Consider the following 18,318-nt stretch of genomic DNA (forward strand, 5'->3'; position numbering starts at 1 on the left):
TACTTCATTATAGGTATATGATGTCAATCATGACTTCATTTTTAGTGATGCTCTGCTATTTAAATTCTAAAGCCAGTTCTCTTCCACACTCTTCTCTCTGAGAATAGTGGGAGTATATGATTCAACTTAAATAATTTCACTTGAGCATCAACTTTGGAGATAAGGTTTTTTAAAACAAAACTGACCAGAGGCAGATACAGCAGTTAGCATCTTCATTTATTGCAATATCATTTCAGCTAACAAAAGCACAGTTCCTGAAAGTAGCCTAACCACTGTTCCCTGTGTAGGTGGTTATCAATTATCAACTTGGATTTAAACTAGAAAGACCACGTAAATCTTTCTAAGCTCTCCCAAATGATTCTGATGTGCAGCCAGTGCTGAGAGTCGCTGGCATAGCGTATGTATATTAAGAGAAGAGTTGGCTGACCACCTTCAGAAGGCTTAGGAGAGAAGGTGCTTTTCCCAGAAGTTACCCAGTTTCCTACTAGACAAGACCCATAGAATGGAATTGTTTTGGAACTAAAATTTAAATGGTATTTTACTATTAACATATTGATGTTACAGTAAATTAACATTTATTAATTAGCATGGGTCTTTCACTGTCTATTAACAAAAGTGAAGACATTTTTCCTTTTGTTTTTCCCCTCCTCTCCATCCAGGCCAGTCAGTTGGAGGAGCTTTTTCCAGTGCAAAGACAGCTATGTCTTCATGGCTTTCTACTTTCACCAGTCCCGGCCCCCAGAGTCTCACTGAGCCACCTGACGGGAAGCCTTGAGTGTCCAGAGACTGCTGTTGCTTCCTTAGGTTTAAGTGTTTCCTGTCTGTCTGCTGCTCCCAGACTGTTCCTCTTCATCGACCACAGGTCCACAACAGGGGACCAGCACGTCAAACTGTTTACATGGACAGTTGCCCTTTGTCTAAATGAATGTCGCACGATGCTGGAAAGATGAAATTGCAGCCGTAGCAGGGATGGCTCTCCAGGTTGGGGTTTAAATTGACTACTTTTTTTTCAGTCTGAGCCTGATTAAAACACATAATGAAACTTCTCATGAATTTTCAGTTCTGATATTATATACTTGTTTACTTTAGAAAAGGTTTTACTTATGTAAATTTTGTTCTCTTTTCCTGTTTGAATATCCAGATGGCCACTGTAATTTATATGTGCTAAAATTAAGTTATATTACTATTTGAATTTCTCTCAAGTTGGCCCTAAAATGTGCTTATAAAGGGGCCATACAGTCCAGCCCTTTGTTATTACTTTGTTGAGTTATATAATGATTTTTTGGTTTGTTGGCTTTCTACCTACAAGACACATTTATCAAGTCACTTCCTCCCAGAAACATGAAGCCAGAGGCAATAGTTCTGGGGATGGAGTGTTTTATGTTCTTAATTTATTCTTCCCCAGTAAACACTTGCTCTGAGGCATCAGAGAGTTTCACTGTGCTTTCCTCCGCTTCCAACTGTGCAAGTCAGTGTGCAGAGAAATAGCATGGTGCTGGTTACAGTGGTGTTCCAGCAGTTACATGCGAGCGTGTACTTAGGGCGAGACTTCGGAAGAGCTCAGTGTAGTCTGTCAACTCCAGTTATGTTGCAGCCTTTTATAAGAGTTTTTAAACCCGCACTTTGTGCCTTCTGTTTCTTCTTTTGAACCGTTTTCACTGGGTGTTTACAGACGTACAGGTTTTTTGCTTAGTGTTACTCTTCATATGGCGTTTCAAGGCATTTGGCCTTCCCACTTCCCTGATGGAAAATCCTCTTGTAATCAGTTCCTACCCCCTTATGAAAGTATGTATAAGGGAAAAACAAGATGATCTGTAACTATTAAGTAGAAATCTCATCTTTGCTCACATTTAGAAAAGCAAGAGGAGAAAAACAGAGCCATGACATCAGTCCTGTTTCACAAAGGACCTCTGGTTTCACTTTAGACACATGCATGTGTGTGCTATCTACTGAGGATTTGTACACAACTGGACCTCATGTATCTGCTGTGCACAGCTCTCATTTGCTTTTCAAGGGGACTTTGGATGGGTGTTCTCAGGGAGTACTTACAGGGCACAGACTGCTTTTTCAGTAACAAAGGACACTTGGAAAATAAATACCTTGTAAGTATGATCTAACATATGATAGCATATTGGGAAAATGAGGGATCTAATTAAGGAGGACACTTGATTATATTTGATTTCTCCCTTAAAAGTGAGGCGCCTGGCTGGCTCAGTTGGTAGAACATGCGACTCTTGATCTCAGGGTCATGAGTTCAAGCCCCACATTGGGCATGGAGCCTACTGTAAAAAAATAAAAAAATAATAAAATAAAATAAAATCTTTTTAAAAAATTAAGAAATGTTTATGTAAGAAGTAAATTTTTCTAGGGCATGTGAAATGAACGTAGGGACATAACTAAATATCTCTAAATTTTCCAATTTGTGTTTTAACGCAAGTCCGCAAATCTGAAAGTGTACTTCCATTTGAGCACAGTAATTCAAAAATTCAGTGATGATCGATGCAAGGGCTTATTATGAGAACTCTATTAATTCCACTTGTGCTGGGAAACTTAGCCTTCTCAGGAAATATTATTTGAGGAGAAGAAAGTAATACCAAACAAAACCTTAAAAGGTACTTCAATCAGTGTTGCACTGAGACTATAAAGAATTCATTCTAACATCTTGTTTCATGAGGCCACGTCATTAGTCGGAGTGTCATAGTGCATTAGCGTGCGGTTGTTACTTCACATCTGCCTGACGTTCACAATGTGAGAGCACTGTGACCGGTTAGCCAGCACGTTGCTGGTCCATCCTTCATTCTGTATGGTGTGTGGTTTAGGGTAAACTCCCATCTCACTGTGCAGAAGCAGACCAATCCACACTTTGATATCCCACTGAAATAAAAAGAGTGAAGCTTTGCTTTAGGATCACTTGTTCCCCCACTTTAATATACACTTTTACACAACCTTTCTCACTAAGGTTTCTAGTTAAGAGTTCAACTCTTAAGGTGGTCATTTTACTGGCTTTCAGCACAAAGTGAATATCTCAAAAGATAGAACTTTTGTCCAAGAAGTAGTCAAAAGACTGTAACGATATTTCCTTCAGTTTTTTGGGGGTGTTGGAGTTTTCAGGGAGCATAAGCTAGTATGTTGTTGGCAAGGGCCTTGGGGCAGCCAGCAGTCAGTTTCTATCTATTTAATAATTTCTTCCCTGATGGCAGGAAGCCTGGCCCCTTGTCTCGTGAGCCTACATGCTTGTCTCTTGGATTCCAGGTGTCAGCTGAGTGGCCAGCCCCAGAGGCTGTAGCCTCCTTGGTTCTCTGAGCAATAGGAACCAACGTTATTAGGCCATCTTTGGACATGCCACTCAAAGAGGATGCATTGTTTAGCCATGCTTGCTCTGGTGCTTTTATGTCTAAGAACTGAGTACTTGTAAGTAGGCCTGAGGGGGCAGCATCAGCCAGGCTTTTCCAGGGTGTGCCAGGCACATGGACTGCATCTGTAGCTTGGCAGTGACCTCACTGTTATCTAGGTAACTTAAAGGTAGTGCTGGGAAGAAGTCCCTGGCATTATTTAGTTCCTACTAAGGCATTGTAATGACAGTTTACATGGGGGAAGGAAAAGAGTTAAGGCTACCAAGCACCTCTGGGCTAAGTGAATAGAAAAAGTTGCATGTCAGAGAGAGGCTTAGAGTTATCTTGCATATGGATTTGACTCATGTAGCCAGGATGAATAGCCTATCCCCAGATCTACCAGTGATTTACTAGTGCCCAAGCTCTAGAACAATCCTCATCTACTTTTTGCTTAAAGAAGCAGCAGAAATACCCTGGGGCAGCAAACCAGAGCATATGATGCGATTTCCTCAATCTTATCTTGCTTTCTGAGTTCTGTATTAAGCATTGGCTTTTCTTTCCTTAAGAATAATTTACTTTAGAAAGGCAAGGAGAAAGCAAATTCGCAAGGGAGACAAGTTAGAAGTTGCAAGGCTGAGGAACAACGTACTTCAAATCTGAATGAAGGTATCTTGAAAGCAGTATTTAATGTGCTAATGGCTACAAGAGCTCTTTTACAAAGAAGTTAGAATTTTTAATCTGCTAGTTACAAGTTATAAAATGAAGCTATAACATCTCCCTGGCAGGTTTTTTTCTTACTTTGTTTTGTGGAAGTTACAGCCAGTGGGTTTTTTTTTTCTCCCCTCTGGGCCTGGTAATGAGCTGGGGAGCACTCAACTTTGTGAGGGGCAGTGGACAGATCTTGAACCGCATAAACATTTATGTGTCAGTAGTTTGGGCAAGTAGCCTGTTAGGATGGTAGCTGCTAAATATTGCCATTGTTTTACAATGGAGTTGGCTAGGACTCTTGAAATGGCATCAGCATTTGCAAGCTCTGATTCTTTGACCAGAGGTGGTACAGCATTTGTGGCCTTTCCACCCTGATCAGAGGTAGCCTCTAAGGCTGACGGGGAACACGGCTCCAGCTTCTAGATTGTCATTCCACGTAACTCAGTATGCCACTAGGAGTTTTTCATTCCAGGTCTTTAGAATTCATGACATTGGAATTGTTTTGTTGTAATTTCCAACATTCCATAAATATTTGTCAAGGACAAAGGAAAGGAATGTGGATCTTTATTCTTTTCGTATAAATGACTTTGTACACATGACTTCCTGCTTTCATACAAAGGGGAAGAAATTAGCTCAAGGGAGGAGCTCCTCCCTTGTGTGATAACTCCAGAATTAAACGATTGTGCACGTAGAGGGGTTGAGTATATTTTGTAAAACTCTAATGATTTGTATTTCTGTGCTGTTCTAAAGTTTACCTTTTTACTCATATTAATTAAAGATATAGAAACTATATATTTAAATCATGTAAGTGGGACACAATTTAGGGTTTTGGTTTTTTTTTCCAGTCTTATTTTTCATCAGCATCTCACACATAGTATGCTGCTCAAATTTTTTTGTGTGCAATATAAACATTTGAACATTTCAGTCAGGTACTGAGCCAGAAAAGGTAATTGAAGTTTTTTTTAGGAAGCTTCTGTGCTTAGAAAATATTTTGTTTTCTTGAAATGTTAATTTATAGCTGGGAAAATGGGATCAAGACTTAATGTGTTTCAAGCCGCTTGGTCATTGGTTCCTAAATTTAGGAAGCATTTGATTAACAAGTTAGTGAAGGCATTTAGTGATCACAAAAGTAGTTTAAATATTTGAGATTAAAGGCTTCCCATAACCCTCCCCAGGAAAGTTTAGCTAAGAAGTCTTAGAAAGTTTTCTGAGGAGGTTTAGCAGTGGCACACGTTTTGATCAGAAAGGTAGTTTCTCTTTGCTCCAATAGTTTTATATAGTTCTTTGTTTCTGTTGTCATTTGTTTTTTAAAAAATGTTAAATGATAAATCACGTCTAATCATAGTGAATTGTAAAACTTCTGTATCTTTATTTTAAGGAAAAATAAGAATAAAATTATCCTGTTTGTCCTGCATACGGTCGTACTTGGCCTCTCTTTCTAGAAGTACCCTCATGTTGTTGGGGTGGTCTCTGGCCCCTTCACAGTTGGACAACAATGCCAGCTGTGTGTGAGAAACCAGCACACAGACTGAACTGGAGGACTCGTTGCTCCATTTAATCTCTTGTTTTGATATTGCTTATGATGATGCCTCTGTTTTTAAGGTGATGACCCCTGCAGGAAGAACCCCTTAGTTTCTCTGGAATCTAAGTGCACAACGTACAACCAGACAGAGATTGGTCGGGCGGTGATATCACATGCTCCCTGACAGAAACCCCCAGGGGAATAGAACATTGTCGAGAGCAGCCTATTTCCCCCACCTGGACTGGTAAGCTTCAAAATAGCCCTTGGCATCTCCACTGAGGGCTCCTAGCATATTTTCATAGATATTTCCATGTACTGTGGTCCTTCTTACAGCTGTTCTACAAAAGAGGAGCTTTGTGATGTGATTCACAGAAGCAGACAAGTTTCCTTGCCCCAGGGGAAGGTGCACTTCCTTGAGTGCTGGGTTAAGTTTAGGGTCCCAGCATCCTCGGACATGGAACATTAGCATCCTGGAAATGACGAGGTATTTGGGGACGGGGACAGTAGAGCTTGGCACTGCCGATATCTCCCCTTTTTCGAGGATCTCTGCCACCTGGGTATCAGGCTGTGCCATGGGAAGGTCCACGGTTCCCCCTCACCTGCAGGGTCACAACTGCCTGTCCTCTACTCCGATAGGATGGGAGTTGCAGTTGTTGAATCTGGTAACATCAAGAAGGATTGTGATTGCAGAGCCAGTTTTCTTCCAATGAACAACCCTTTGACAAACAACATCTTCTCTGCTGGCCTTAATCTCTGCGGGGTTGGGGAGCCGCACATAAACACACTCAGTGTGATCCTGCAGTCCAAAGCCAGGGAGCAACCTGGGGCAGGAGATTAAGAATGGTTATGCTCTATGCTCTTTATCCTATGAACACCTACATTTAGAGCTGCTGACCTCCCAACACAGCACAAGGAACCAAGAGTCAGATCATTTAAATGTATATGTTTCATATTTCACTGGGCCCAGCTACCCTCCTGGAGCATTTAGATACGGACCAGAACTGTAGAAAAAATGAAAGCCACCTGATGAAATCTTGATTATTATTGAAGCCAGGTGATGAGTGTGTTGGAGTTCATTAGACTGCTCATTCTGGTTTGGGATATGACTACCATCCTTCACTTGACCTGCTGCATCCTACACACGCAATTTTCTTCAGTCGTTGCAGAGAATTTTTTTTTTTTAAGATTTTATTTATTTATTCATGAGAGACACAGAGAGAGAGGCAGAGACACAGGCAGAGGGAGAAGCAGGCTCCATGCAGGGAGCCCGACGCGGGACTCGATCCCGGGACTCCAGGATCATGCCCTGGGCCGAAGGCAGGCACTAAACTGCTGAGCCACCCAGGGATCCCCCATTGCAGAGAATTTAAAAACTTAGGTCAGGTCCTCAGCACCAAGTCTGTATATCTGCTAGCCCTGCTCTGACCTTGGGTGGTTCAGTGCCTTGTCCTTGTAAAGCAGAATCTGTCTTGAGTCCCTCTTTGTACCCCTAAAGTTAAAGCTTGAGAATGGAAAAGAGCAGAAAAGCAGTTTTGGGGGAAACCTCATTCCATCCCTAAGTTCTCTTCTTAGGAACATGTCTGTTCCATCACTTTCTAGCTCCACTTCCACATTGCCAGGGGATTGGGTCTGACCCTTAACTGATTTCCCGATTTCCAGTCCTACCCAACCCACAAACCCAAGTACACCTTCCTAAAGCATGACAGTATTAATTGTGATGTGGTATCTACTTACTGTCTACAGAATTAAGGACAGGTTCCTAAGTCAGCCACGAGGGTCCAGCACACAGTAACTCATTAACTCATGCCGCCGCCGCCTTCACCTCCAGAGCCCCCTGGCCAACTGAAACTTTGCTATGTATCACCTTCCCACCCCCTAATTGTTAGAGAAGCATTATTGAGGGACCCCACAATCAAAGACCCAGCTCTAGCCTCTCTTCCTTCTTAAAGTCTGCCCCAGGGCTACTTGGGTCCTTCTTAAAACACTCAGACTCAAGTGTTTATTGTTTATTTACACTACGTAAATAGGTGCTTCCCAGGTTTGGAGATTTACAATTAGTAAAACATTTTTTGAAAAGGAGATGGGCGACTTTAGTGAAATACACCTGCAGAAAAGAGCAAGGAACATTACATTAAAAGTAAATCTAAGCAACTGTTCACTGTAACCATGACCCACATAGGAAATGGCCTATTAGCAGCGCCTAAAAAACCCCACCCTGTGTGTCTCCCTGGTGATAATTCATCCTTCTCCACAAGTATTTTGTACTCTCACTTTTGAGATCATCATTTCTTTGTCATTTTACCTCCTCCTTCCAGTGTATGTATCCCAACCAGCATAGTTTATTTCTTGTCTATTTTTGAACTTGTATGAATGGAATCAACCGTTTGGATTATGTCTTTTTCTGATTAATTTTGTTTTTTGGGAGATTTTTCTCTCTGATTGTTTTATAATCCCATGCCATCGTACAGCTGTCCCACTGTTCCCCTGGCTGGCTGGAGGCAGATTGGGCTGTTTCCTGTTTGGGGGCAGCTGTAAACGGTGCTGCTGCCCTGGCCCTGGCCATTCTAGTTTGCTTGTCCCACTGCATCTGTGTGTGTTTCTTCCAGGTAAAAATGTGAGCATGAAACTGCTGGATGGTTTTTCACATTATGTCCAATGTTTAGGTATCACAAGGAACTTAAATTTTTGCCAATCTGATGAGTGTGAAATGATATCTCATTGTAGGTTTTAATTGACATTTTCCTGATTAGTAATAAGATCGAGTAATTTTTCACTTATGTATTAACCAGATGGATTTCTACTTTTTCTTTTTCTACTTTTGTTAAATGCCTGTTCAAATCATTTACCCATTTGTCTGTTAGGTTGTCTGTTTCTTATTGGCTTGGGTGTTTCATGGGTGTGTATATAATGTATATATTCTGGATACTGTTTCTTTGTCAGTTATGTATGTTGCAAATATCTCATTCTAAGTCTATTCATTCTTTATGATCTGTTTTGATGACTATCATTCTTAGTATAATTAAATCTGTCTTTTATGTTTAGAGGAAATTATATCTTCTTGTGTCATACCTAAGAAACCCTACTCTACCTCAAGGTCATGATATTCTCTATAATCTTCTCAAAGTTTTTAAATTTTGCCTTTCATATTTATTCACTTGTACACCTGGATCTTCTTTTCTAGAGTGCTTTAGAGTAGAGGTCCAATCACTCCCACCACCCGAACTCCCCAATGTGACTAGAAAGTTTTGGCATTTCTTCTTTTGCCAACTAAGGACCCTAATAACTCTCGTATCATTATCATGCCATACACAATTTAATACCAAAACATGAGAAGAACATAAGGTCAGACTAAGGGAGAATCCTTTAAATCAAATAATTAACTGTTTGAATTGTACTAATTTGTCTGTATTTTTCTCATTTTTGTTACAGGTTCTGTGCTCCGGTTCATGGGGATGAATGAAGGAACTTTATTTTTTTACTCCGAAGGGCTAACATTCCCCACGTCTGACAATCACATAAAGGTCCAGTGTTTTCCAGAACTGTCCTGGGGAGCCACAAACCTTAACGGCTTTTCACACTGCCTCAGAGGCACACTGGCCTCCACAGACCCAAGATGTGCACATCTTTAGCTGCTTGCACTGGGAATCCACTCTTAAGACTAACCCAAGCCTCCCGACTCCTGCAGTGTAAATTCTGTCCCTAGCAGGTATCTGAGGGTTACTATGTACACAGCACATGCCACACAGATGGTTCCTGGCCCTCTTGGAGCTTGCTGTTCAGCAGGAGCAGGTGAGCAGTTACCACAGGGGGCAGAGAGGGCCAGGTCAAGGTAAGCCAGGGTGTGTTCAAGCATATCGTGGTGGCCAGCTGCTGGCCGATAGGGATGAGTAGAAGTTTCCTCCCCTGGGAGACTGAGTTGATACCTGAAGGCTACACGAGCATTGTGGGGGTGAGGTGGGGATGAGGGAAGAGGCTGTACTCTACAGAGGGCTCCGGGGCTGGGAAGACGGCATCAGCACACTAGAAAGCAGTGAATGTTCTTTGGTGTGGCTGAGACCTCAGTGGCCAGGTGAGGAAGAGGAGAACTCTGTGAGCCAGGAGAAGGGGTACAGACTTGCTCGAGAAGGCAGGGGGAGAGCCTGAAGGGCTTCGCCACAGGCCAGAGGCAGGTTGGGTGCTGCCCTTGAGAAGGTCAGCCCAGGAGGGGGTACCCCACAGGCGCACTGGCCTTGGCCCTAAATGCAGTGATGTTTCTCTGAATCAGCAGTACCCTCTCTTTTCCCCGGTAGCCCAGTCTCACAGCTTTCTGCCGACTTCAGATCACATGTGCCCCGAACAGTGGGCCCGAGGACAGAACCCCTGTGATGCCACCCTCCCTCAGAAAGCAGTCACTGTAAGGACATGTGTTTTCCTTTGATTTCGCTGGAATTTAGTGGGGCCTGTTAATGAGAAGCAAGTCTGAGTGATTTCAGGGAACACGGGGGGGACACTCCAGCATCTAGCTTTTACTCTTGGCCTAGTGGAGACCCAGGATACCTGTCCTGCCAGCTCTGTGTCGGTAGGTTTAAACCTGGTTAGAAGTCGCTTTTCCCCCCATACAGTTTACAAGCAGGAAGGCAGTGTGCTGTGTATATTCAAAAAGTCCATCTGCGGTCACTCTGGATTTTCATTCATGTTTGCTCCAACCCATGGATTTTTTTTTTTTCTGACCAACTTTTTTTTTCCCGACCATCTTTCCCAGATGAACCACTTGCCTTTCCACCTGCCCCTCCTGGCTGGGCCCTAGAAGAAGGTCCTGCGGCAGCACTTCCTAGAAACCACTGAGACCCAGGTTAAAGCACACCGTCCTTGGCTGCAGTGATCCTGAACTGGCCCTCCCTTGTGAGCAAGGTCAGCAGGAGAGGCTGGTGCCTCCACGCCACTCCCACCAAATGCCTTTGAAGTGGAAATTCCCAGGTAAAGTTTCAACAGATAAAGATGCATGAGTATGTTGTGTGTGTGTCACCACTTTACGGTTATTTAAAATCACGGGCCAGCAGGACTGGAATTTTTAAATCTTAGATGTTTTCCCACTTTTGAAGTATGTTTTTCTATTAGTGATAGCTCTCTTGTTTTTGAGACTCAAAGTTTAAAACATTTTTATTCTGAGTGCTATTAATTCTACTCTAAGCATCTGGGCTTAATGAATCCTTAGAACTTTTCTTCTGTGTCTTTGTTGTAAATGAAGGATACTAGTCACTGCTGCTCTGGTTGGGAAACATGGTTTTTGTTCCCTTTTAAGTTATCAGGTTAAACCCTGTGACTGTTCTCCCTTGAAGAGCAGGCTGTGTTTCCAAAGTTTCTAACACAATTCCTAGGGGAGGCGGGATGGGCTTCCTGTATTGACAGTGGTGTTTATGGGGGCTGTGTCTCAGTTCATAGAAGCCTGCATGTCACAGAGCCGTTGTATATATGAAAATATAGTATTAAAGGTGCTAGAGAACTGAAGAACTGAAAAGCTCTCTACAGCAGTTCAAAAAAAAATGTGTTAGCTTACAACCTGACAGGTAAAAACATAACTCTCCCCTGATGCAGCCCCAGCAGCAGCAAGTAAAGATTCACTCAGTCACAAAACCACTTAGTATGGTCCTGTATGGGGTCCAGAAGACAAGAAGAGACCTGCTCAAAAACTTGATATAAAATGAAGAGTGTCTTGAGAGGTCCAGTAAAGTGCTATGGCAGTCCTTACTGCTGGGACAATCCGAGAAGGCTTCCTGGAGGAAGTGGCATTTGCTCTCTTCCTTGAGTGAGTGAAGAAAGTAAGATTCTGAATATAGGCAGTAAAGAGCAGATTTTTAGGCCACTCTCGGGGGCCCATGGCCTGCGATGCAGAAAAGGAACAGGTCAGAGTGGGTACAGCTCTGGGAGGGAGTAAGAAGTGATGATGGAGGAGTACTATGGAAGAAATCCGTCTCTGGAAATGCTAAAGCCAGGAGGAGGCTGAGATGCATAAAAACCACTCCAAGTTACTCTTGGTGAGAATACAGGATTCAGGAAAAGAGAGCGAGGAGGAGGAAATCCCCAAGTGGCAGATACAGGAAGAAAAATAGTACAGCTGACCCTTGAATAATGTAGGGATTAGGCGCACTGACCACCCCCCATGCAGTCAAAAATTTGTAACTTTTGACTCCCCCAAAACTTTACTAATAGCCTACTGCTATGATACGTGAACAGTCCATCAATGTATATTTTCTATGTTATATGTATTATATACTGTATACTTAGGATAAAGTAAGCTAGGGAAAAGTATTATTAAGAAACATAAGGAAGAGAAAATACATTATAGTTCTGTACTGTATCAAAAAACTCTAAGTATAAGTGGACCCACACAATCCAAACTCATGTTGCTCAAGGGTCAACTCTCTCTGGTGGGAGACTGCTCAAAGTCTCCGATGAATGGTGAGGATGACTGAAGTGGACACCTTCTTGAGTATGTTTGAACATTAACACCTGTTTCATTGCTTTAAGAGAGATGCCCTTTTGTACCTGGGTGGCTCAGTCGGTTAAATGTCCGATTCTTGATCTCAGGGTTGTGAATTCAAGCCCTGCATTGGGCTCTCCACTGGGTGTGAAGCCTACTTTAAAAAAAAAAAAAAAAATGCCCTTCTAAGAAGGAGGATCAGTCATTAAAGGTTCTGTACCTTAATTAAGAGAGCATCTAATTCATTTTAAATGGACTTAATCTCATCCTAAGTATGGCCAACATTCCATTCCTAAGGATTTATATCAAAGAAATAATCCCAAAGGAGGGGGAGGTATATGTATAGAGTTGTGTGTCATTATAACAAATAATGAAAAATCAGGAACAAACAACAGAAGGCCTGCCATGATACTTCAGTGTAGTACTGGAAGTATGGTGCTCACTGTAATGTTACACAGCAGTTAATCATTGAAAAGTGGGGTAGTGTGAGAAGAGAAAATACAGAAAAAAAGAACTTATCCAAAGATGGGGCGGGGAGGGGGGGAGTATGGGGGCCAGGAATCCGACTTTCTTCCCTCTGCATTTCTTGTCTTTCCTGTGTCTTTTCTGTTTCTCCCATGCAAGTGTGAGACGCTGGTTACCGTAGTGGAGGGGAGGGGACACTGCACATGAGTAAAAGCCTCTCGGGCCTTCTGCTACACCAGGGCCCTTCTTACTGTTCTGGGAGTAACTAGTGTTTCAATGGACAGTGAGGTTGGGGAGGCCTGGCACATAGTAGGCACTTGGTGAGTATCGTAACATGAACAAAACCTCCCACTCCAGTGCCAGGCTCTGTGGTTACAGCTTACCAAGCACAGTGTAGCTGATGGACTGAAAGAGTAAAAGGAGCTAAGGAAGCAAAATAAAGCAGTGCTTTCAACTATTTCTATTTTACAAAGTGCTTGGTGAAACTGTAAAAGGATATTATTTAGTACCACAAAAAGTAGGCCAAGGGTAAGAAAACCTCTCCATACCCAAGAGAATTCAGCTGACCAAATTAAGTCTGATCCAGAATAAACAGTTCTCATCTGGAAATCTAGCAGTTTCAGAAAGTACTGTCCAAGTGGAAAAAGGCCCACAATGCTGGTCTGCATAATTATGTAACCCTTTAGGAAAGTGGGAAGAAGTGCCACCGTCCTGGGGTACACAGGAAGGAGAATTCTCGGGCCTCAAAGAAGAGGACTGTGCTCCTGAAGAGAAGCCAGGCTCACATGCCCTTTCTCATGAACTTGACAACAACCTCAGTCGTTCTGCTCTGTGCTTATTACCCAATGTCCAAAACCTACAACAAGGTTTCTATTATCAGATTCCTCCAGCAGAAGTAACTTCCAAATACTCATATGAATAGCCCTGCACGTGGAGGAACTCACTAGAAATGAAACCAAAGCAGGATGCCTGGGTGGCTCAGTGGTTGAGGGCCTGCCTTTGGCTCATGTTGTGATCCTGGGGTCCTGGGATTGAATCCCTCATCAGGCTTCCTGCAGGGAGCCTGCTTCTCCCTCTGCCTGTGTCTCTGCCTCTCTCTGTGTGTGTCTCATGAATAAATAAATAAAATCTTTAAAAAAAGAAACCGAAGCTCAGCTTTAGTGGTCAAGACCATTTATACTGGTGTTTGATCAGGAAAAGCATTATCGTGGTCCCTTTAAAGATGACTTAAAACCATCAAACAGACTAAATCCCATATGGTAAGAGGAATTTAAAAAGCAACTTTCTCTAACAAATTGTAAAAATCCAGGCTTAAAAGTGAAAGCAGGGGATTCTAAGGGGTATATGTACACGGTGTACACAGCAGCATTTTTCACAATAGTCAAGGTGGAAGCAAGCAGTGCCCACCAACAGATAAATGGATAAACAAAATGTGCCAGTGACACACAATGGACTATTATTCAGCCTTTAAAAGGAAGCACATCCTGGCATGTGCCGCAGTGTGGATGTATCTTGAAGACTTCGGGCTGAGTGAGATAAGCCAGTCACAGAAGGACAAATCCCCTACGCTTCCGCTGGTGTAACATCCCTAGGCTAGTCCTGGTCCTAGAGACAGGAAGGGGAAGGATGGTTGCCAGGGGCTGGGGGACAGAGAGCAGCGGGGAGTTAACTGTTAAGTAGGTACAGAGATTCAGTTTTGCAGGATAAAAAGTTCTGGAGATGGGTGGTGCTGATGGTTACACAACATTGTGAATGTACTTAAAAAAAAAAAATGCATTTAGAAAGAGCATGGAACCAGTGGGAGAGACACTTGGGATCTTCCAAGTTTGGTTCTCCTACTGTTCACCTATAGCAAATTTCAAATATATAGCAAAAGTAGTCAGAAAAGTTTAATAAACCTTTTACAATATACCATTCAGCTTCAGTGGTTGTCAGTTTGTAGTCAATCTTATTTCATCTTTACCCTCACTTTTCCCCTCCATTCAATGGAGTTATTTTTAAAACTTTATTTGGGAATAATTTCAAGGATAAAGGTACGTAACAAAAGTGAAAATAGTAAGACAAAACCAAGCACCTACTCCCTTATTCGAATTCATCTGTTACTAATACTTTATTTCATTTCCATGTTTTATATGTTCTCTCTCTCACACATGCACATCTCCCCCATTTTTTTTCCACCTATTGAGGCTAAGTTATGTATATCCTAGACCTCTACCTTTACTTTTATACCATATACATACCATATACCATATACCATATACATACCATATAGTGTAGTTACCAACTTCAGAAATTTAGCACTGACTCCATTTTATCTCTACACCATTAATATTCCAATTCTGTCAGTCCTGTTCTTTGTAGTATTTCTGTCCTCTCCAGTACGGGGCCAGGTATTATAGTCAGTTATCAGCCTCCATTTCCAGAATCTTTCTCTTTTATGACATTGATAGTTTGGAAAAGTAAATCCCTCTTCCTTTTTTAAATAAGGTGGTCCTTATTGCCGGGGGCAGGGGGGTATCTACCATTTTCTTACGATTAGATTCAAAATAAGCATTCTTGCCCAGAGTCCTGCCTGGATGGTGGCATGTCCCTCTCAGGGTATCACATGGGGGGAGGCATGGCGATGTTGATCTTGATCACTGATCAGAGTTGTCCGTTCGCATCACTGAGCAGTTTTTGCCCTCCTCCCATTCCCCACCAAATAATAAGCAGTCTCTGGGGAGATGCTTTAAGATCGTGCAAATAATCTTATCAAAATTTCCCTTAGATTCAGCATCTGTATTTATTTACCTATTGCCACATAATACATATGTCAAAACTTGTTTAAAACAGTATTTGTCATCTCAGTTTCTCGAGGTCAGGAAATTAGTGCTGGCTCGGCTGGATGGTCCTGCCTAGGACCTCTGGTGAGATTACATTTCGTTGTTGGCCAGAAGTTGGCCATTATCTGAGGGCTTGCCTGGAGCTGGAGAATCTATTTCCAAGATGGCTCATTAACACATCTGGCAAGTCAGTGCTGGAACTGTCACTTCCTTACCACCCGGTCTTCTCCCTAGAGTTGCTTCTGGGTCCGCATGGCATGGACTGGCCTCCTCTAGGGCAAATGATCCCTGAGACAACAGTGCCTTTTTTTTTTTTTTTTTTTTTTTTTTTACCTATTCTGGGGGTCATGACACTCACTTCCACTACAATCTATTCATTAGAAGTGACCAAGTCCAACCCACATTTCAAGAAAGCACTAAGCTCCAACTTTGTAAAGTGACAACTCTTGTAGGGAAAATATCAAAGAATTTGCGGACATATTGTAAGATCACTAAAGCATCCTGTGATGATTCTTGCCTGATTTAGTTCTTACTCTGACACCTGCAAAATATTGACTTTCCAACTGCCCTGTATTATTTTTGAAGCAAACACCAGCGTTATATTTCATCAGTAAATATTTAAGATGTATCTCTAAGAGATTAATGTTTTAATGTCATAAGCTGATAACAGTGTTATCAAGTAGCAAATCAGTATTTAAATTTCCATTTGTCAGGGATCCCTGGGTGGCTCAGCGGTTTAGCGCCTGCCTTCTACCCAGGACATGATCCTGGAGACCCAGGATCGAATCCCACGTCGGGCTCCCGGCATGGAGTCTGCTTCTCCCTCTGTCTGTGTCTCTGCCTCCCCCCCCCCTCTATATATATATCATAAATAAAATCTTTAAATAAATAAATAAATTTCCATTTGTCTTATGAATGCCATATTTTTATTGGGATGCAATTCACATGCCATAAAATTCACCTGTTTAAGGTGTACAGTTCAGTAGTTTATAGTATTTTCACAGATTTGTGTGGTCATCATCACTGTCTTGATTCCACCACTCCAAATAGAAACTGTATCCACTAGCAGTCACTTCCCATTTCCCACTCAGCCCCTGGCAACCACTAGTATACATTCTGCGGATTTTCCTATTATGGACATTTTGTATAAATGGAATACTACTATATGGCCTTTTCTGCCTGGCTTCCTTCACTTAGCATAAAGTTTTTAAGGTTGATCCATGTTATAACATAAGTACTTCATTCTATTCTTAACTTTTTTTTTTTAAGATTTATTTATTTATTCATGAAAGACACAGAGTGAGAGAGGCAGACAGACACATAGGCAGAGGGAGAAGCAGGCTCCATGCAGGGAGCCCGATGTGGGACTCGATCCCAGATCCTGAGATCCCAGGATCACGACCTGAACCAAAGACAGGCGCCCAACTGCTGAGCCACCCAGGTGTCCCTGTTGGGTTTGTTTGTTTGTTTGTTTGTTTGTTTGAAGTAGACTTCATAACCAGCATGTAGCCCAGTGCCGGGCTTGAACTCAGGACCCTGGATCAAGACCTGAACTGAAATCAAGGGTCGGATGCTTAACCGACTGAGCCCTCCAGGCATCTCTACTTCATTCTTTTTTTATTACTGAATTCTAATGTATGGATACACCACATTTTATTTGCCCACTTCTTGGCTCTTATAAATAATATTACTCTGAACATTTGTGTACAAGTTTCTGTGTAAAGCCAGATTTATTTTCTGTTTGAATCAAGACTAAAGTCTACAAAATGCCATTGGTAGAGAAATCTTTTAAGTCTCTACTAGTGGTTCCTCCTTCCACAACTTGATACACTTTTTCAATTTGTTAAGAAATTTGAGTCATTTGTCCTTGCAGTTTTCCAAAATCTGGATTTTGTAGATTGCATTTCTTGGCATAATTTAACATATTCTTCTAACACTTATAGTTTCATAAATTGATACTTGTGTGTAGAAACTTGGTCAGGGATCCCTGGGTGGCGCAGCGGTTTAGCGCCTGCCTTTGGCCCAGGGCGCGATCCTGGAGACCCGGGATCGAATCCCACGTCGGGCTCCTGGTGCATGGAGCCTGCTTCTCCCTCTGCCTATGTCTCTGCCTCTCTCTCTCTCTCTGTGACTACCATAAATAAATAAAAAATATTAAAAAAAAAAAAAAGTTTAAAAAAAAAAGAAACTTGGTCAGATTCGTTCTTGATGAAAAAAGGGCAAGATGATTATAGGTAGGCTGTTGTCCTACCAACCTAATTGTCTCTCTTTTTTTTTTTTATATTATCGGCTATTGATAATCATTGCTCAGATCCATTTTGGCATAAGAAGTAATGATAGTCTCATGCTGTCATTTCTTATCCAATAGTTGGAATGTGATATAAAGAAAAAATGTGCCCTCTTTTGTTACTGACTGATTCAGTTTGTATATAAAAGGGAGGATAAAATGTTCCACCCTTTTCCTTTGTTTTATCCTCCAATGATGAACAATTTGTGGGTTTTGAAAATGAATTTGTGGATGAAACATACTTGATATATCCTAATCCACTGGAGCTTTTGTGTTTTGTCTTTTTTTAAAAAAACATCTATTTTTTAAAAGTAAGTAGCCATATTTTGGCAGGAACACATGAATAGACTGACATTCATTATATTAGATGATTAATGATATTTTTTGATACAAAGTCATTAAGATAATAATTCAGATATTTTAATGGGTATATTTTTTCCAAATAGTAAGACAAAATGTTTGAAAATTTTCATGCTAATGTTTTAATTTCTGAAGATAAAGAGGTTAAGTATTTAGTAGACCATTTCTAGGGAAAAAAGCATTGACCTAATTCATAGTGGTATCTTCCAGGAGTGTCAGTAGATGAATGTAAAATAGGTCTCTTTATGTACCATTAACTGGCATCCTCACAGAGAGGGAAAAAAAAATTTTAAGATCTTATGTATTTGAGAGCGTGTGGGGGACAGGCAGGGGGAGAGGGAGAAGCAGACCCCCCACTGAGT

The 18,318-nt window shown here is 41.7% G+C and overlaps 1 protein-coding gene across 5 annotated transcripts in view; it reads left to right on the top strand.

Moving 5' to 3' along the window:
* The window catches only part of AVL9 (AVL9 cell migration associated), an 80,502-nt gene that overhangs the window by 50,319 nt on the left and 11,865 nt on the right, over positions 1–18,318 (top strand). For 2 of the 5 annotated variants that reach the window (XM_049093782.1, XM_025464567.3), the window contains one exon: positions 660–5,454. In XM_049093782.1, the coding sequence (XP_048949739.1) occupies positions 660–775 (116 nt within the window). In that variant the 3' untranslated portion in view covers positions 776–5,454. Of the gene's footprint in view, positions 1–659; positions 5,455–5,642; positions 5,807–8,991; positions 9,352–10,303; positions 10,519–18,318 lie in introns of those variants that run through there. The other 3 variants (XR_003143144.3, XR_007402083.1, XR_003143145.3) reach the window with 3 other exon arrangements.

Source organism: Canis lupus, chromosome 14 (assembly GCF_003254725.2).
Source record: "Canis lupus dingo isolate Sandy chromosome 14, ASM325472v2, whole genome shotgun sequence".
Lineage (NCBI taxonomy): Eukaryota > Metazoa > Chordata > Mammalia > Carnivora > Canidae > Canis > Canis lupus.